Source organism: Gymnodraco acuticeps, unplaced genomic scaffold (genome assembly GCF_902827175.1).
Source record: "Gymnodraco acuticeps unplaced genomic scaffold, fGymAcu1.1, whole genome shotgun sequence".
NCBI classification, from domain to species: domain Eukaryota; kingdom Metazoa; phylum Chordata; class Actinopteri; order Perciformes; family Bathydraconidae; genus Gymnodraco; species Gymnodraco acuticeps.
The window spans coordinates 568,529-589,842 of NW_022989977.1; the positions used below are offsets into that span (position 1 = coordinate 568,529).

Here is a 21,314-nt window from a genome sequence, read left to right on the forward strand (position 1 = left end):
ATAACTATAAACACGTCTCACTGCCGCAGTTTGTAAGGATATATGACGAATGAATTGCAATTAATACATCTTGGTTCAAGTTTCTGTCAGGGGAAGGGTTATGGTAATTGGCTAAGATTTGCATTAGGGATGACATAGTAATGTGAAACAATGTGTCTGGATTATGCTCCTCTAATTGGACAGAAAAACCCAGAGGCCCTGAAGATTTACAGCTTAATAAGAGAATCATTATATCTGGAGACAGGACTGTACATCAACCAACCTCTGTTTACTCTCACCACAGATCCAAGATCTTCCCTGAACACATCCTTTAAAAATCAGGACAATTGAGTTGCAACATGTTGAAACGCCTGCTTGAACAATGAGCTGTTATTGCTCCCAAAAAAGTAAGAGATCACATTTTCTGATTTGGCACCGTCTCTTCTGTTTTGATAGGTGCTATTGAGTGGTTCAGATGAGCTGTCCGTCAGTGGGAGAGCGGTGGAGCCAGAAGCTATCATGGACCTGGCCTCAGCAGCAAAGCTCCGAAATATTCTTCTCTATGGCATCCAGCTTCATCAGTCAAAGGTAAGCCCTTAATCTTTCCCCTTCTTTCTTTATGTCTTCCTGAAGTGAGCCCAGAGTTCCTGCGCTGTGAATACATATCTAAGAGAGGCCAAACAAAACAGAATGGAAAACGTCTTTTAGGTGTCTTGTTCCAGTGTCATGCTTTTATGCTTAAGGCGAGGTTGCTGTCTTTTATCACATATTTTACAGTATGTGATTGTGCACACTCACTTGGATGGGTGTTTTTTATGTGGCAACAGGAATAAATGTTTGCCCACTATTGTGATAAAGGATATCAACTTTTCACCTTCCGCTTTATGTGTTTTTCAACTGAACGCCACAGGGATGAAAAGGCTGCAGAGGTGCTTCAGGTGTAAAGCAGATTAATGACTGATCAGTAGTTTGAACCTCCACAGTTAAGCTGTGTGTAAAGTGAATCTTCTGCAATGCCCGCCATGTTTGCACAGGAGTCATTAAGGTGGATGCGGTTGAGCTGAAATCCATATAGCTGCTTAGTAAATGTAGGATTATATAAGGTAGACTTATTGATCCAGCACAGTGAGATATGTCAGGATTCATGCTACCAAAGCCGTCAAATTACAACATCTATGCCAGATGTGCAGGGTTAACCAAAGACAAATGCTGAATATTCATGGTGATGTTGGCCTTAAATATGACATTCATCCTGATTTATGGTCAGGACTGACACAGCAATGTGATAAATTAGGTTTGTTGGCAGGCGCATGGCTTCACAAATCAATTTGTAAAAGCCTCTGTAGGGATTACTGAGCAGTTCTGCTTTATTCCCTCCTGCTAAAGAGAACGGTGAGGCTGAAGGATGAGGCCTGGTCTTCTGTGGTCAGTTCGCATTGTTCGTCTTGGGGCCTTGACATCACAGTGATGCCTAATTAAAACAAGATGCTTTCATATTCTTGAGCAAAACATGAGATACGCTGCTGGGCCACATATGAGGTTGATTCCCCTATCGGATGTTGTACATCATGGTTTTCCATTGAATTATAGAACTGATGCTGTTAATTTGTCATCCTGCCTCGAAAGAGAAAAGGGGAAGGGAGTGAACGGAGATAATGCGTCAACATGACAAAATGCTTATCGCTGTGAGATAGTGGAACAGAAGAATACAGCCTTGTATAAATCATTGTTAGCTTTTTCGTTATAATGACGATAATTCTACCCAGATGGCCTTATTCATACTTCCAGAGGTGCCTGCCATCACTGCGCCTGTCAGCCATACAGTAGAAATGAATATTGCACATCAATTCTCAGTTAGTTTTATTTATATTGCCTTAATACAAAATATCTGAGGGCAGACAATAATGTACACATAGTGAACATGTTCAGGCAATCACTTTGATTATTGAAAGATGAATACATCTGCATGGATTGCTTAAAAACTGATATATTTTTCTATTTCGTTTTTGTACTCTGTGATTGTTGATTTCATTATCACATGAAATACAGCGCTATGAAAACATAAACATCTGAGATGCCATTGTTATTAAATAATATGCCATATAACCGAGCGTCGGGCATAACTCAAGCATCTTTGTCATGAAATTAAACACTTTTAACATCCAGAGGGATTATGTCATTTTCAGAATGGTAGCTCACTTGAGTTGTTTGGCCCACAACAAAACAGCCTGCAATACATGTTCTGTTCCCTGCAAAGAAAGGTCAAGTTTTACTGTTTGGAAATCAAAAACATATCTTAGTAAGGAAAAATACTGAAAGCATTACGTTCTACTGCTGTTTCCAACATGTGTTCTTCCTGCGACATTTGACAATGTACTCTATATCACATTTACTCAATTCATATTTATAAGATTTTGCCTTAAATGCAGTTTTAAAAAGTGCTTTTTTATCTTATACAAGTTGTAAGTGAATTTCTTTCATGTGGCTTTGTGCACGTGTGTGTGTACAGATTTAAATTGAAAAAGACCAAACTCTATTGCTGTCTCCATACAGTACTGTACAAAGCGGCTCGATGGTCCACATCACGACAATGTTGTGGTTTATCATTTTATCCAACATTGACCAAACAGGTGCAATCAAGTCAGTTTGTCAGTTAGACCTTTTTAAAGATGTATTATTGTAAACAGAGTAATGCCGGATTAAAGGTAGGCTATGAACTTTAAAACTAAGTCTCAAAATGACTTCACCACATAACTAACTGTGGAGTTGAGCCGGGTGACGGAGACGCAGAGCAGCATGAGGCAGGGCAACACAACTGTCAGGGAATTTGGCTAAACTATATTTGAACTGCAGATTTGAACCAAGCGCTGGTACAACCTCCTCTACTGTTCAGTGTGAATGATTCCTGCCTGACAGCGCTGTCAGCAGCCGTTAGGAGAGGCACTCTGATGTGCGTTAGCTTTTATAACTGTGACCAGGACGTCGCTTTTGCTTTCTCTGACTGTGGAAATTTGGTGTTTTCACATCACAGAATGATCAAAGCTATTTAAATGTGGGCCAGGGAAAACAGTTAGTGTGCTGGTGTCCTGAACTGACACTAACGGCCCGTCCACACAGCGGCGTGCGTCGAAGCTTGCGTCTGAAACTCGACCAACGACCAATCACATGAATCTCCCGCCCCTGACACACAAGCAGCGGTTTGATTGGCTAGAGCTTGTACTGGCATATGATTTGATTGACTGATGCTTCTGCCGAGGCTTCAAAAGTTGAACATTGCTCAACTTTTGCAGCGAGCCACGCCAGCAACGCTCCGCGTCGCTTCCCGCAATGCAGTTCGGCGAAAAGTGACGTCACCCCATTTAAAGTGAATGGTGAAGCTTTCAACGCACACCGCTGTGTGGACGTGCCGTAACACCAGAGGAGTGAAAAATAAAGGCAAGGTGGGTTTAAGAAAAGACATCAGTAATAATCTTGAATATTCATATTGATTGTGTCTCAATTAAATTACAAAGTGTATGCTGCTCTTTCTGAAATGAGGTTTAAAGGGTTTAAAGTCATCACTGTGTACAAATGAAAAGAACAACCTTTGAGAACATCTTCACTCAGAGGAATTGCTGGATTCACCAACCTAGAAAAATAAGGACATTTGGATAATACAATTTAAGCCTCTAAAAGTTAAAATGCATGAGCACATGGAATTGTTGTGTTGGTCCCAGAGAGGTTGGGAAAACGATCCACCTTTTTATTGATGTCTTTTTGGATGAAAATTGGATTCTCTCAAATGAGGCCCGGCCGTAGTTTCACATTATTCAGACTAACGCTGATCCACTGCTGCACAATACATCCAGCAGCGTGTTGCAGTGCATGCCACTTCACTCCGTACAGAGGAGAGAGTGAAATGGAGTCACGGACAATGAACAGCAGTCGCACTGAAAGGACATGTGATCAAAGCACTTCTCAAGAGCCTTTTTCCGTTTGTGTTGTTACCTCTCTGAGGATGCCTATCAGGTGGGATAATGAGTGAAAACATCAAACCTAAAGAAGTTGGCTGAGGTTATGCAGACACCGGATCCTCATAAACTGACACGATGTTGTGAATATGTATACACCATCAGTGTCTGTAGTGGCGATAGGAAATGTCATTTGATCCCTCCTTGCACAGCGTCCTGGCGACTTGTCATCTGCTGAAAAGAGAGTTGTCAAGGTGATATATGGGTGTCGTAATCCCTGCAATGAGAGCCCTGATGTTTACCCAACCCCATATTTCCTCCTCCTCAAAGAGCCCGGTCCGGGAATCCTAAACTTGAGGAGAGATTAGCTGGCCAGGAAGAAAAGAGAGGGAGAGAAATAAGAGGAGGGAGGGGAAGTAGGAAGAAAAGAGGACTCTATAGGTCTATTCTCCTCCACCTGTTCAGATCTACGTCTGAAAGGCAGACATGTGAAACCGAACACAACCCAGTGAAGCTATTGCTGTGACACACTTGGAGTTGTACCCTCATCAGGTCAAGGGACATCAGGGAGACTGTCGCCGCTGTGGTTTAAACACACTCCATACTTTTCTCAGGCTTATTTCCAACAGTTGTCTTCTTCTGAACAAATGAGTAGTCTTGATCGGCAGGCACAGCTTGAAATGAAAACAAGCAAGGGCCGTAAGGTTGTGCAAAAAGCTATGGCAGAACATTTGATCTGATTCAACACTGATTCATTTCAAGGCGTCACAAGACAACAAGTCTTAAAGTTTAAAACATGTACAGAATGATCAGATTGAAGAGTTCACACTAATCTCTGTGAGGAGAAAAGTGAAGGAGTCAGTTTTTACAAGCTGAGGGGGACATGCATTTTGTACCATATCATGCAAATCCATGCAATAGTTTTCAAGACATTCTACTGAAAGTCTCAAATGTCAACCTCATGGTGGTGCCAAAGATATTTGCTAAAACCTTTTGGAGAGATTTCAATGTATAAGTGAAAAATCCGACCTGCTGGTGGATCACCAAAGTCAGTATAATTCATCCTTTGTGGACCATGATTATATGTACAACATGTCATAGCAATCCATGGAATAGATTGAAAGTAAATGAACTGACATTTCCATTCCTGGAGCTGGCTAAAAAGAGTGTTAAAGTACGCCAAAGCTTATAAAGTCATAAACAATTAGGTTTGACTGCAAAGTTCCATAACTGAAAGCTGGTCCTTCAGTTGAGTCCCTTAAAATGAATTACACAGTCCTGGAGAAGTCCCTAAATGAAGCGCCAAGGGAAAATGATTTCTCCAGAGGTCTTTGTCCACGCTTTCTTCTCACACTATATCTGTCAGTCGACATACGCAGCTTATCCTGCTCAGGTCCAACTGGGCAGACAGGTGAAACCCAACACATGCAACTGAAGCTTTTGCTGTGACACCCATGTATTCTCACCTTGGCGGGGTCAAGGGAGATCAGGAGTCCTGGCTTCTCCGCTGTCTCAGCACACTCCCGACCTTTCTCTGAGTCAATCCAACAATTGTCCTCGGATGAATAAGTGACGGGTGTTATATTTGTTGTGATTAAAGAGTATTAGAACCTTTGACACAGACTGAGAGACTATCATCATTCCAATGTCTAAAAATTAGAAGTTATCTTTTATTATGAGACGAAAATGATCATCAAATTGCTTGCATTGGCTCATTAACTAGACTAGTCTTGGAGCTCAGCGGACACTGTAACTGATAAGGATAAAACGCTTAACAAAACAAATATTTGATAAGTTCCTGTAGAAAACATTGCAGAAAGCAGCACAGATACAAAAATTAAATGGAGTTGTTTTGCATTTTTGGGAGGGCTGACAGATTTGGCTAGTCTTACTATTGATCCACTGCATGTTGCGTCCAACATCCACCCTGAGCCTTCACACAGTTTTCCCCTGCTGTTTGCCTAAGTACTTGTCTTTGGTCTGACAATTATGTCTTTAAACTTTATGTAAGATCCCCCTGGAAATGTGTATGAGAGCACTTGGCTCCCTTGCTGAAATCATGACATCTCCACACAGACAGAAGCCCAGGGATCACTCCCCTCCTTAGTGATGTATTTGTCGAGTGTTAGGGTCAGAGCCTAGAAGAAACATGCACTGCCGCAACATGTGCAGGATATCGAGCCTGATCTTCCACGCACAGAGCTCTCCAGATGTCTGTCGGTATGTGTGAAACTTGACCGCCAGAGTTTGGCTCAAGGAATTAGACATACCAAAGCGATGTTTACTCAGCTTTGATTTCTGAGATTAAAAAGACCAGTGGGCACGCTGTTTGGGCTGATGTGACTTGACTCCAGCTCTTTTAGACAATTCGGAAATGACCATTCCCAGAGAGAATTTGTCTTTCAAACAGAGGGTATGTTCTTATGCAGGATTAATGTAAGCCAGCTCTTCACAATTAGTTTGTAAACATTCAATCACTATGAGTAAGGGAAAAACATGCGTGTCTGTTTGTTTTGCCACTTGGTTTGGAGCTGTTTCTGACCACCCACAGTAGTCCTGGTTTGAGTTTTCCTTATATCATGGGTGAGCACGGTAGGGATTACGCTTTCATTTAACAGGGCTCATCAAAGATTGTTTTTCTGGCGCTCACCTTCCTGCTCTGCCTCTGCTTTTATTTGCAAGGACCTCTTTGTACACATGCTTGGGTGGGGTGGAAAATAGCTGTGGAATAGCACAAAGTGTATTTAGACAAGGGAAAATACCACCAGATGCCCCAAAATGCTGGTAGAACTTGAGCTAAGGCTGATAAATGTATCTGCTCCTCCAGTTACTCAGTGGACTTAACAATCAAATTCATTTTAATAATGGAACATTTTTAAATCTGCATTATCTACATACTGATGATTGGCTGCTCATGGCCACGTTTAGGGACTACCTAAAACCTTTAAAAGAATATTATGGCTTTCTAAAGGTTTCAAAGCCATGGCCAGAGATATGGCCAATTATCTGTTGTGTTGATGGGTAGCTCCATCAATTAACCGCGAGCCAAAATGTGTACATCTAACATCAAACTTGAAGTATTATGAAAGTTGCCAAAAAACAATTTATCGTGTAAATCTGATTTAATGAAATGTGCATTGTCTATCTATAGGCTATAATCTTTACAAAACTGAAATCATCAACAAAAACCTTTGTGGATACAATCAAGCCTCTGCTGCTTTACTGAAGTCCCTTAATGCACAACCATGAATCAAGCTCTTGTTTGTTTGGCTTATGGCCAAACCTTTGGAACTTTTTTGTAGGTAATAATAGCAACCAATTTGCTTGGAAGCCGGCAAAGAAACTGAAAAAGGACTGGTGAGTTTTGGGATTTGGGCATCATGGCTAAAATCTAATTTCCTGCTCTGATGGAAACACCTACTGGAGGTTCATAAAGCTTTAAATAACTAGATTGCAAAGTAGGCTTCAAGAACTTAAGTCTGTTCTTGTATGTAATGTCTTTAAATGAATAGCACAGTCATGCATTCTCATATGAAAATGATTTTCCTTTACAGTTTCTCGCAACGGTCCCTTTTTTGTTCTCACACTATATCTGTCAAGCCACACGGCCGGCTTTATCCCCCTGATGTTTAGTCTGCGGTACACTGATATTTTGACAGCAGTACAAAAACTCACTGTTGCACCTATGTTTGTATGTTTGGCTTACGGCCTACTGCGATCGCAATCTTGTGCTTGTATTAAGGATGGAAGTGAAGGCACTATGTCTTGCCCAGATTGTGCGCTGCTGATAACCCGGCTTGTAATAAATGTCTTGTTCTGTGAAATACTCCTGCACCTGACCTGACCTCAGATGGCCTGGGATATAGACGGTATTTGGCTTCCCTTAGTTTTTAGTTTGGTGTAAGTGATACAGTGTGATAAGTAAATGAGGCATCCGTGGAGGGTGTGTGTGCTTTTGGGGCTCCTTCTCACCACATGTGGGATTTGGTATGTCCCAGTTCATAAATCCCACCCATGCCTTCATGCTTTCATACCTCCTCAACTAAAGAGCCATTGTTCTGCTCAATGTTTTGAGGTATGTCTTTCGGTGAGTTGAATTCAAACAAAGTTGTCTCTCATCAGACAAAAATGTCAGAGGGGATGCAGTGGAAATACAGACCCCTCGTTGTCCCATTCTTAGCAGAGTTTTCTTTCCCTGAAGAGCAGAAAGGGAAGTCGTACATTAGAAGTGACTAACAAATTGCTATGTTTGCCCAATCGACGCCCCTAGACAGGATATTTTGGAAACCAGTGTTGAAAGAGGTTTACCAGTGTACCGTGAAAGGGTTGTGTGGCAGCAATTGTTCTCTCAATGGGGTCTGAAAAGCAGTTATCAATACAAAAGTTTTCCTTTTCTATGGAAAGTCTGAGGGAACTCACTAAAGTAGGGTGGGATACAGACTTTCATTTTCCTACGATCCCTTTCAGATGAAGTGAGGCAGAGTGGGAACGACACAGGTGTCTAAAGTACAGACATTCAGGCAATGACACTAAAGACCTCAAAACTCAATAAAACATTGTCAGAAGTATGAAATGTTCATATCGCTGTCGTCTTTCTCAACTTCAGCTCTAAGTCTATTTATGGCTGAACTTACAGTTTAAGCATGGTGTGTACTCTGAAGGTTGTTTAGTGACAGAGCTCAGCAGGAAATATTAAAACTGACTGGATCCCTGCTCTGAGGTTTTGTTCCTCTGATGACTTAAAATGTTTCTCAGGTGCCAACGAGGCTGTTGGTCTTATTTTATTGATCCTGTCACACTTTATACAGTATAACCCCATTATAAAGTGAAGAATGGAAAGTTAACATTTGCAATACTGCAGTGAAGTCATTTTTCCCTATTTTTCAACCGATCTGAAAGCATGCAAATCTCAATGAGTGGAAATACAAATTTCCACCAAGCAAAACAACTAGCCAACCTTTATCATAAAACGGTTCCAAACGTAATGCTGTACCATTTTGAGGCACTCCTTTATTTTATTTTTATTTCTGCCATTTCTTTTTTATTTCCTGTCTTTTTAATTGAATCTTTCTTCAGATCTTACTTGAACACATCTATTAGCACAATAATCAAACTAAAGGCAAACATAACTCAGAAGATACCAAAATATGCCACATTATTCAGGCCGAACTAGATCATTTCTATGAAATACAAAGAACATTTTACAGTATTTTGCCTGTATTGCACATTTTTCAATTGATATTTTGAACACCATTTTACTATACTCAAGAAAAAGGATTTTCACAGAGCAGCAGAACTTACACTTTATACAATTAATTCGTTTAATAATTTAATGAAATACTAAGCACAACACTTGCAATCTGAGTTTATTTTCTAATGTCCTTTCTTTTTTTCTTCCTTCTTCTCAACATTAGAAATCAATAAAGCTTTACACCTGTCATGAAGGCGGCAATGCTCTTCTTCACAATAAGTACTTTTATGTGTGATATTTCAGGACATTTCTTGGCTAAAACCAGTTCACTTCTCATTGTCACATTGACCTTCTGGCTCGGTCATAACGAGCGCTTGCCGGGTAGCTCAATATTATCCAAACCCACAGAACTTTATTTAAAATGTCAGTGAAGAACGTTTCCATCGTTTCTAAAGATACAAAACATGTCAGAATAAACTTTGGGGAAAGTGTTTTTAAAATGATGCGCTAGACCTCTTGGATATTTCCAGCCATCAACAACATGGAGACTTGGGTTTAAAGCTTCCTCATATATCTCCAATGAAAAGCTGGAACCAGCAAGTAAAGAAACAGTATAATACTGTCAGACTGACGCAAATAAACTATCATGAATCTTAGAGCTGCTCAAGGGAAAATAAAAAGGGTGACATTCAATGGTAAGAAGTTAAAGATTAAAATGTAGACTTGTATTTTAATTGTATAACTCAACTTAAGTCATTCTTCCACCATTTCTCATTTTATTAAATGAATCTCTTTAATAATTTGGTTCTATAATCAGACTTGAACCGGCCAGTAATCGGACCTGTTGCCCTCTTTTCTCCTTGCAGTTTAGCCTCAAGCTACTGTCATGATACACAGAGGGGAGTGAGGGCAGTAGGAGCACAATACCTACTCGGGGACGAGCTGTCAGAAGCCCTGAAAGACTATCCAACCCCAGACCAAAAGACTGGGTGTTTTTAGCAGTATTGTATCTCTGGCATTCTACACGCGGGTCATTTAGGGAGAGTTTCTACAGTACAAGCAATTACTCCATCTATTATAGGTGCTGAAAAGAAATGCTGTGTGAAGTTCAAATTAGTTGCGTTTAGCTTAAGGAGTCCTAGAGTGGGTAATGCTGTCTGATCTTGTTGTTAATAATGATACTGCCCTCAAGTGGATACTACAACTGTCGGGACTGCAACACCCTCCTTTCACAGGCGAGAATACAGTGACACTTAAAGAGGCCATAAACATTTCTAAATGTTCTTGGCCACCTTGGTTATGGTAGCTGGTGTGACTCTTACAACTCTTTCCAGTTCTCTTGGTCCTTCGCCAAGCTTTTCCGTAAGCTGTTTTTCAATTAGGACACAGCGCACTTGGCATTTCATGAAGGGAAAAGAAGTGGAAGCCCTTAGCAGGAGCAGCAGCGGCAGTCCTCGGGGCTGGGGATCTCGGAGGAATGACAGAGACATACAAATTGTCTCAGTTAAAGGTCCTAATTGCCTGAAACCTTTAGGCTTCAAAGCAGGCTCTTCTTGTGTGGCAGAAGTACTGCTGTGCGCTTCTCTCAGAAGGAAAGGTTGATTGCATCTGTGGCATTTAAGAGAAGGGAGTTTGAGGATTGCTTATTGTGTGGTCCGCTGATACTCTCCCCCCTCGTTCTTCCCCCGTTTGCTCTGCGTTTCAAAGAACTGTCGCCTCACCGCTTGTCAAAACCCTCCCTTTAAACAGTAAGCAAAAATAGAAGCTAATGATTGAAGATCCATTCAGTAAACTTGCGGTCGCAGTATTGAATAACAAGGCTGTTGCATGTGTTTGTGCATTCATACACATGGGAGTGATTTAAAGCATTTTGCTTTTACTTACTGCCCAGTAGAATTATATTATATTGCATGGTCTATGTTTTAAAACAATGCTGTCACTACATTTTAGAATATGACTTGTCTTCTTGAATACATTGTACGCTCGTGGTCCACAAAGGAAAAATAAAAGTCTAAACAAACCTGAAGTCTGCAGACCTCTCTCCAACTATGTATCTTATGGAATGTTCCCCTTGGTACCCATTCATTGTTTGCCAACAGTCTATATATATAAAGCTATATAAATGTCATCTCGGCCACCAAGGGATTGGACACATCAGTAATCGATGTAACAGAGGCTCTGCTGTCAGTGGAAAAAAAGTGTTGTGTTAAAAATGTAAATGTCTCTTTTCCATTAAATGTGACATAATTACTGATGATAGTCCTTCCACTAATGTGAATAAATGATGATACTTTTGGCTGGGAGTTGAAGTCTGGAAGGTGGAAAGTGGGGTTCCATTTTGTATAATAATAATAATAGTAAAGTGAATCTTGGGAACTTTAATAATAGAATAAAATAAAATACCCTCCTGTGACTGCACATAGCTCATGAGGTACTTTCTGACTTTGGAACAAACAGTATGAATATTATTTGGCTCTGTAAACGGGTGAAGAATGCCTATTGCTCATCAGATAAATCTGTTTGTGGTCGTGATCTCCAAGACTGAGTTAAACTTCTTCTTCATGTTTTATCTCATGTCTGTCAAAACAACCAGCCATGTTTGTTTTAACGCTGCCCTAGCTGGAAATAGTCAGACTTGTGCGCACGCTAGCTCCATTTCCATATTCTGCTGGAAAAGACACCAGGACAGAGTCAGTGGAAATGCTGGAGGACATGAGATCTGATGATGATGATGGTGAAAAAAAAAATCTGGAGACAGGCAAATCCCTCCAGGATCTCATGCCAGGGTGCACATGTACGAGTAAAAACCCAGTCTGTCTGTCGTATGCGTGCCTGCTCTCTTATCTGTGTAAACACATGCATTCCCTCTCATGGATATTAGCGTACTCGTAACAATGAGCCAGCGTGCTGCTCATTAGCCAGCTGCTTTATTCCTCCTGGATGGTCTTTAGTGGAAAGAGGAGACGCGAGCTCAACGGGGCGCCACCCCCGCCAGCGGCAGCAAAGCCCGGGTCAGCAGAGTTACCAGCTCTCGTCTGTCATGACTTACTTGCTGGTTATCTTTTCCGGGACGACAATCAATCCGTTAACATGCTACTCACTAAAGCTATATAGATTTCAGCCTTAAAGCAGTTAGATATGCAAATGTCTCAGAGTGTGTTCCTGTAAAGAAATCCTACCCTTTTGTTTTGCTTTTTTTACGACTGCATTTGAGGGGCAGTTGTGACTACTCAAAGCTCCGCCACGAGTCAATGAAGAGCTCAGGTCGTATTTATGTTCTACTGTGCAGGCCACTACTTGATTTATTAATGCTGTTTTACGAAGCATGATTCATATTTCAAAGGCTGCATATTTGGAGTGGAAATAATTCAACACTAGAACTTAGACAGGCTTAAAACTTTGATCTTCCTTGGTGATCTTGACTTTCTTTTCTTTTTCTTATTTTCTCATGTTTTTCTGTTCTGCCTATAAGCAAAACAGACCAGTCTATAATTTGCTGTGGTTTGATGACTGTCTTCAATATGCCGAGGCACCAGAGTCCTGTACTACGAATCCAGTTCAACCACATAGCTGCACCTGCAAGGTGAATACAGCTGGCAAAAGGAAAAGTGTTTGAATGCGTACATTAACAGGTTTATGATATCACTGCCCCGTCTAAGACACGATCTCACTTTAATTACATTTGACTCGAGTGTTTCGTCAACTTAATGTGTTGCTTAAAATAATACTTCTGCATACAGTATGTGACACTGAGTGTTGCAGGGCCAGATACGGCTCAGCTGACTCAGATAAGGAAATATATGATACATTATGATGTGATATGAATGATAATGTCACATCGACGTCTGCACTCACAGTGCCGTGGACTGTACGTAATGTTACTTTGCTCGGGTTACTTATGTTAACTTGTGGCAGATATTTAAGTAAGCTTTCTTAACGCTAATGTTATAATAGTCAGATTGCTCTGAAGATGGGAGGTGATATTCTATTAATGTTCACGTTCACACAGTCGGTGATTTTTGCCGGCCGTCTTTCCTGCGACGGCAGCTTTTCTGTATTTCCTTTCTCCTGTAATATGACTTGATCGCTTTAAACTCCGCACACTGAGCTCTGATTGGTCAGCAGGCAGTGCTTTCACTGAGTTGAGCTCTTAGCCTGCAACCTAACCTGCTCCGGGGCAGGTTAGCCGCTTAGCATAAGTTACCATGGAGATCTAGCCTGCTAAAAAGAGAACCAGCGTCGTAGGACCGGAAACCCAGAGTTTTCCCTGAAGTTAGCTCGCTAAGCAAAAATCCGGCTTCGTAGTACAGGCCTCAGGAGTTCTCGTGACTTTCCCATCGAACTTGTCAACTCACTTGGATAGTAACAGACCAGTGATCACGCTCATCACATTTATCTTCCCCGCAGCCTTTGAGCTCCTCTGAACACATGTAACGTCTCAAATACTTTCCGTGCAAAGATGTAATTGCTTTTAGATAACAATTGGAGGAATGCTTTGATCTGATTGCTTATGGTGTAAACAATGAAAGATGCTATTAGATTTGTACTTGGATCTTTGATTTCTAGGAGCTCCTGGCTAATCATTGATGGAGCTACACATATAGGAAATGTGAAAAATGTTGTGCTATCAGCTGCTCTCTGCTGACTGCTTACAGATGTTGTGATTAAACCACAGAACAATGACTTGCGTACATCGTACAACCCCCCCCCAGAAAAACATAAAAGCCCCACCGTTTTTCTTTCCCTTTTGATTCTTCAAAGATTTATCCAATCTTAGATCTAAAAGCATATTAAGGAAAGATTGTTGAAGCTGACACAGAATGCCTCTGGAGCTCATTCAAAACTATCATATTTGGATTTCATCATTTCTTTTTTGACTCTCTTTAATCAATGAGGAGGTTGGAGTTGCTGATCTGTACCCCAATCCCCCCTTCAGTTGGTTTAGTGTGGAAAATCCATGTCATCTGACTCCCCCCTCGCTGGTTTAGATTAGAGAGGAGCACTCGGAGCTCTGATGCCGGGTCCCTCGCTCCCATTAACCACGGTCAGGCCCGATTCCACGCTCATCGCTCTCACACCTCGTCACATTCCCGTCCAGATCCTGAACAAACTGTGCTGAGAGGAGCTGGCCGGTGAAGCTAGGCATTGAGATAAAGAACAGAGTAAAAGAAAGCTTATTTTTCTCCTGTTGATCTTTCACTTGTGTTTAACTGCTGACACATAGTTAGCTAAATGCCTTTGGAAGCCAGATCTGAATATATGTTAAATGGGAAGTTCCAGATCACAAATCATGTTTTTTTGTCATTTAAGTGGGAAATGTTTTTAATATAGTTTTATGTTCCTCTTTGTGGATGCTAGGAAATTAAAATCTTTGTGCAAAGCCATCTTAAATAGTTTGATTTCCCTCCAAGCTAACCTGCCCTTTGAGAGCTGGCTGATGAAGTTGGTTATAAACCCAAAACAGAAAGCGTTATTTGACAATAAATTAATTCACTTCAGATCCAATTCTGTTTTAAAGGATATTACGATTTATTACAACTTACTTGGAACCTTTGTTTTTGGCTGTTTGATTACATTATACTTTCCAAAGTTGAAGGCCTTTTTCACAACAGACATTTAGATTTCTCTTGGCAGAACAAGTCATAAAAGCTTACTTCATATTAGGTGTTGCAGTTGTGAATCCTTGCTCACTGTCACGGCTAACTTCAACACCGAAAAGAACAATCGTTAATGTCATTAGTAACACGTACGCACTTCCTGTGACTTGGCCCTGAAGGCTTTTGCCAAAAATGTAAGATTATGAAAATATTGCAACAAAAGAAAAGTTTTACAGGTGGTTAAGAAAGAGAAAAAAACTGTCAAATTATTACCTGAACTGTTTGCTGAAAAAACACTCACAGTTCAGTCTACCTGCATCACATCTGAACTGCTGTTCTTTCATCCTTTTATGTTCAGATTCAAACATTTAATTTCAATAGTGAACATGCCACCATATTGATTTTAAATGTATCGCGCTGTGCAAAAACTAAAATATTGGCAGGCATAGCAACAGTAACTAAGGGAAGGTAGGGCTTAGCAACCAATCAGGTTGGCCAAAACTATAAAAGTAAGATCCAGGATATACAAACAGACTTATTCTTATTGCAGGAACCAAACTGTCCCAGGCCTTTATTTGTTCTCTTTTCTGTAGTTAAACATCCTTATTTGTGTTCTAAGTTGTATATAATATATACCTTTATAAACGTTTCTAGAATTGATTTTTTTACATGTTCTCCTTCATGCTGCTACATCAAAAGCAGTGTCATAAGCTTCTTGAAAGTCCACGATGGATGAATGTAGAAGATCAGGTAGAGCATGAAGCATACATCTACATGAGGAACAAGTTAGCTCCTTTTGCTTCAGTGCCTTTAATAATATGAACATCAGGTCATTTTGAGGCCTCATCAAGAAACGAAATCAAAGCAGGAAGTTGCCGTAGAGTGAGGAATGGAGTTAGGGAGTGAAAATCATTAAAAGTGCATTTTGCAGGCAGTTTCCAGAACAAAAATAAGAAGAAATAGATACAGAAAAGAGGAATCACCGAAGCAAAAACAACCACACCACTGGAGTTGGGCAGTAAATGATACGCACTGACTGAATGAGAGAACGTTTGGTCTCTCCGTGTGGTTTAGCATAGATCTGTCTGTAGGCCTTATTGATTCACAAGCTTCAGAGGACTTGAAATCAACACACATTTGTGGTGTTTAATTCTGTGGATTCTGTGTAAACAGAAGATCCTCCACCAGATGTTGTGATTCTTACAATCAAACTAAATGTGATGAATTTTGATTGCTATTCATTATATGCTGTGTTTATTTGTCTTCACAGCTGACTCCAACTAGATTCTCCTCGATGAGGACAAACCTTTTAGGATTGTTAAATCCAGACAACAGCCAGTATTATGGCAACATTTTTCTTCGTAAATAGTTGTAGTTAGTAAATTCAATCATTAAGTATAATTCTGAAACCGACCATTATGCATAATAATTGCTTATACTTTTGTAATTGGACTTAAGTAAGAGTTTGAAGGCAGGACTATTACCTGAGTAATTCTTCATTGTGGTATCGCTACTTATACTTAGTACACAATAAAATAATACTTAGGTAAAGGTCAAATATCTGAGTACATCTACGACCACCACAACCCAATGATTGTGTATCTCCTTCACATCAGGCCTATTCCTTGCTTTTGCCATTACTATAAGTGGAGCAACCTTTAAATTCCAGCCGGTTTGAACTGGCTGCTAACACTCACTAGATGCTGCTGGCGGTCCTGCTGGTTTACAAACATTAGGATGACTCAGATGGAGTCGTGACTAGTGGGAGGAAAGATAAACGTGAACAAATGTGAATCTGCTCTGGGATTTGTTGTTCTCATTGCAGGATCCTCTACTACTGAGCTCACGAGAGTCTGTCATTTGATGTCATTTACCAGATGCCCTCCCTGTCTCTCCTCCTCCCCTCCCTCCCTCTCTCTCTCTCAGGACACCCAGCGTTGGGAGAGGTCCGTGTCGAGGGTCGCTGAGATCACGTCAGCCCTGATCCGGGACAGGAGCCCCGCCCTGGTGGGACAGCTTCTGCAGGCATGAAGAGAAGCAGCATGGACAGAAAACCCCCTCACCATGACTCATGAACATAGCAGGGATAAGACAGTTGGCTTTATTTTAGCCTTCTTTACCAATTACAGCGAGTTTAAAGGGATACTCCCACCATTAAGTACAGCTGTTTCACAAAGCATGGGGACTTTCAGGACCACCTTAAAAGAGAAATGACAAAATGTAAGCAGAACAGTCCTAAGTGTGGGTCCCTTGGCTAGAGGGTCTAGAGACCATGTTTTTATAATCACCAGAAAGTGGAAAAATGATGTTTGTATGCGGTGTTCACAGAAGGCTTTAATGCAACCTGTGCCTCTTCAAGTTAAGAGAATGTGAAGCGTTTGGAGTTAATCTACTGTATTGTGACATGAATCATGATAACTACTGCTTGTACCACTGGATAAAGTTGCTCATGACTGACGCTAATATGTTATAAAATGGTTTATATATATTTTTACTCTATAAAATCTGCTTATTTAAAACAATAAACAGTTACTCTAATGATGGCTTTGTATTCATGGTGGTAGGACCCTTAAATCAAAGCAACTATAGAATACAGCCAAACCTATTTTCATAATTTACACCTGTGCTCTTCCTCATTTGACAAGTAAAATTACTTTTGTGAAAATTTGCTCTCAACTTAAACTTTGTTTTTTGTGAATGAGGCTCTGGACTTATTCCAATGATGCTTCTCCTCTCCTTTTGTGAGTAGCCCTCCTCTGGAGATCACCTGACCATTCTCCTGTCTCTGCTGACCCTCATCATCTTCATCTTCATCTGTCTCATTACACACAGAGGACAGCTTTCAGTCACTCTCTGCTAGGTGATTTATACTGCTAAGCTGTTATAGTGCTACAGCCAAACTCTTACTTACCTTTACTTACTAGAAATCTTCTTGCATATACATTCTTGCCTTCTTAGTTTGTCATGGCCAAAACCAACGGCAATAGTTATCTAATGTTAAATATTAAGTTGCAGAATAACAGTGAAATATGTGTTCTCTGTTAGGCAAAGAAAGGAAATTACAACAGAACTGTCCTCTCCATCTCTGGTGAAGCATAACCAAATGTCTGGGAAAGTTTACCTTTTTGTTAAGTATTTTCCGTCCCCAGGATCGTGTATTTGTCACAGGAAAGGAGGGAAAACAGTTGTGCACATCAAAGAGTCTTAAAAGTGTTGATGCCGGAACATTCCTAAGATGACCACAAAGGCTTTGTCGCTCTGTGTACACTTCTCAAACTTCCAACATCTCCAGTTTCCTGCGGTCCTCTGCAGCTCAGTGGAATTCCAAGTGTTGATAGAAAGCCGCCTCGGGCATCTTCAGATTCCTGAAATGAACTCCTCACACATACGCTTATATTTCAGGGATTTCTCTGGAGAACGTAACCCACAGTGGTATATGATGAGCGCTGCAAGCAACTTATAATATAAAGTGATTGCAAGCATACATTTGTTGTTTTTTGTATTCACTCACATAGGATTCTTCTTATTTCATCTGAATATCCTGAAACTTTTATGAATGTATTTGATTTCTTATTCTCTTTTTCATTCCCTTTGATTTACCCCTTCTGTCATATTTAAAGATGAACAGAACAGATCATCATTAAATGACTGGGCAGAAAGATCAAGTATTATAATGTAAAATGTTTATCAAGGACTATTTTCAGTAGCCAATTAATAAACATGTGATGCTCTAAAGTGAATTTGTGGAAGCAGGACAGAATGCAGAAAACCGGATGTTTCCTTTTGTTTTTTAACATAGGTGCATCAGCCAAAACAAAACACTGGGGGAGGCTCGGGTGAAACCGGTGTTGTGACTAGGACATCATTTAAATACAGGTTTTAGGTTTCCAAGAAGTCTTGGCGTGATTCTTACAATTCACTGATACATTCAAATATATTTCTGGATGGAAGAATTTTGTCAATGCTATCCACTTGCCTGGATTAATTCACAGAGAGAGGTTGTGGTGAAGATGAGAGCATGATTTATTTATTGTACTACAGTGCCACCTAGTGGACATCATGGTTAATATATCTGGTGTAAGTGATATTCATTCTTTCTCCACCAGGTGGCTATATTGGATATGGGTCGGTCTGTACAGGGACTGCAAGTTCTACTGCTCCTTGTGTTTTTTTTGGATAATGATTTGGTGAGATTGAGTCCAAAGCTACATATAATATGGATGCAATGCAACAGTATGCGTAGTAACTATACTGAATATTGTAGCACTTTTGAGTTCACATGCTTCTCTTGTAAAACTCATTCCTGAATTAATTGGCTTTCAAATACTTGTGGGGCTAAAAGCAATCTGCCAATTAGGTTTTATCTTTTCATTTCATAAACAATTGAAATACCATTAGTGTTAAGAATCACCATGGATCAACACACTTTCCAATAAAATACAGAATAATTTTACAGAAGGACAATTAATTGCAATGCTGAATATATATAAATGCATACATGTTCACAAAACGATTATTATTCTATGAGAATATAATAAGAGTTACCGTTCTTTTCATTTTCTTTGTAAACCCGTAGGCCCCTGAAGCCTTCTGAGGTTTAATTTAGACTGGCGAGGTACAATATGAGCAAAGTGTTTCAGAATGAGAGAAGAAAAATGGTGTCTCTTCTGCTAACCGCTGCCGTGGGATTCTTTTTGATAACTCACTCGTTTGGGCTTGCGTTGCATTGTAGACAATTGTTTCAAAACTGCAATAGAAACTTTTTCGCAGGAATTTCTGCCTCTGATTCAGGTTTTCACCCTCTCAAGGGATTTGCATGTGTATCTGCATTTAGAGACCATCCAATATGTGCCTCTCTCTGAAATATATGCCAAAACCTGTCATGGGCTAGCTTTTCTAGACCTGCAAACAGAGCCAAGAAGAGTTGCAGAAGTCTTCCCAGAGCACTTGAATTGCAACATGCTGAAAGATTATTATGTAATTTTTTGCAGATGAGCCAAAAAAAGAACAGCCTACTCTTCTTTTAAATGCTATTGTTGTAGGTGCAGCTAAATGGTCCAGACCTGGATGTTCTAGCTGCTGCAATGTCTTTACTCTGAGCCAACCTAGCTTAATGCTAACCAGAGCCACGGGCCTTTGGATAATACCTCAGACCAGGTCCTGTTTAGATAGTGCCACAGCTGGTGCTGCAGGGAAGGAGACTGAAGCCAGATCCCACAGTTTGACTGTCTGTAGGTCTGCCAGACTCAGACGGCACGTCGTCACCCCGACCAGCCAACCACAGCTCTGATTACGGCCTTGGAGTGTGTGCCTTTCCATACAAGCACATTCACTGTAGTTTTCTTGGGTTTGAAACCATTGTGACAACCCTACATTTAGATCCCTGAGGCCCCTGGTTTCATAGCCGAAGGATTCCCAAATCTGGATCACAATAAAAGCTGAACGTCTATGCCAGCAACGCCTAACTAACTGAGAGAATCCACAAAAAAGCACTTCTTCCTGGAGACTACAAAACAAACACAGCGAGAAGGTCAAAAGAGCAGACTAAGAATATGAGGACTTTGGGCAGGTCAGGAAGCTCTGAGAGGTGGGATGCCAAGTACAATAACGCAGCCATGCATACAGGAGGGAAGGTGTCCAGGAATTTGACCTCATGAAGTCATTGTGAGCCCACATTGTCTGCTATCCTGGATTCTGAAACTCATTCTGATGTTGTTGGACATCAATGATTTAAAGTTTGTTTGTGTCGATGTAGCACAAATGCTTTCAGGGTTTGATTTTCATGGATTCCCACCAATGCTAACAATTAAATGTTTGCAGTCTCTTCTGATTAAAGCGCCCCACAATTGTCCTCTGAATTCAAGGAGGAACATCTGTGGCAATGGTGCCATCTGGTGGAGATTATGCTTGTCTTTCATGGTGGATTTAAAACAAATACTCAACAGTCAAACCACAAAATCAACTGACACACATTCAGACACAATTACTGCAATAATAGGTGCTGTAAAATTCAGATTGAACTTCCCCTTCATGAGACTACAACAACAGATGGATGTTGAAGCAAACAGTCCAGAGAAGCTGCAGTGTAAACATGTTGAAAATGATGTCAGTGTCTGGAGAAATTAGTTTATACAGAATTTGGGGGGGTTTAAGGAGTGATTCTGGTGGTCTGGATGAGGTTTATAGAGCAAGTCAGTATGGGAAAATCCAAGAAGGGAGAAATGTAATGACACATGCTCCTCTTGCTTCACACCTCATGTAACATCCTGCTGTGAGTTTAAAAAAATGTTAACACCAAATGCACAATTACTTTTCATAAGTTTAGTTTATTAACCCAATAAAGGAGAAACACATAAAACACTTTTACAATACATATAAAAGGGGAAACACATAAATTACAGTATAGGAGGAAGGAATTCTGAAAGGCTTATTCAGAGTCCTTTCCTTTTCAAACAAATAAAGAATGTCTATTACGAACAAAACGAAACTAAGAAAGAAACACATAGTACAATATATCTATACACACGAAACAAGAGTAAGCTAAAAATAACTAAAACACCTTTAGTGAAAATAAGCAAAAGTCTGGGTCCGGTGTCT

The 21,314-nt window shown here is 40.4% G+C and overlaps 1 protein-coding gene across 1 annotated transcript in view; it reads left to right on the plus strand.

The window, feature by feature from the left end:
• crppa (CDP-L-ribitol pyrophosphorylase A) overlaps positions 1–18,199 on the plus strand; it is a 41,653-nt gene extending 23,454 nt beyond the window's left edge. Inside the window, exons 9-10 of the mRNA XM_034211482.1 lie at positions 436–567; positions 16,644–18,199. Coding sequence (XP_034067373.1) covers positions 436–567; positions 16,644–16,748 — 237 coding nt within the window. The 3' untranslated portion in view covers positions 16,749–18,199. The remainder of the gene's footprint in view (positions 1–435; positions 568–16,643) is intronic.
• Positions 18,200–21,314: the final 3,115 nt, after the last annotated feature.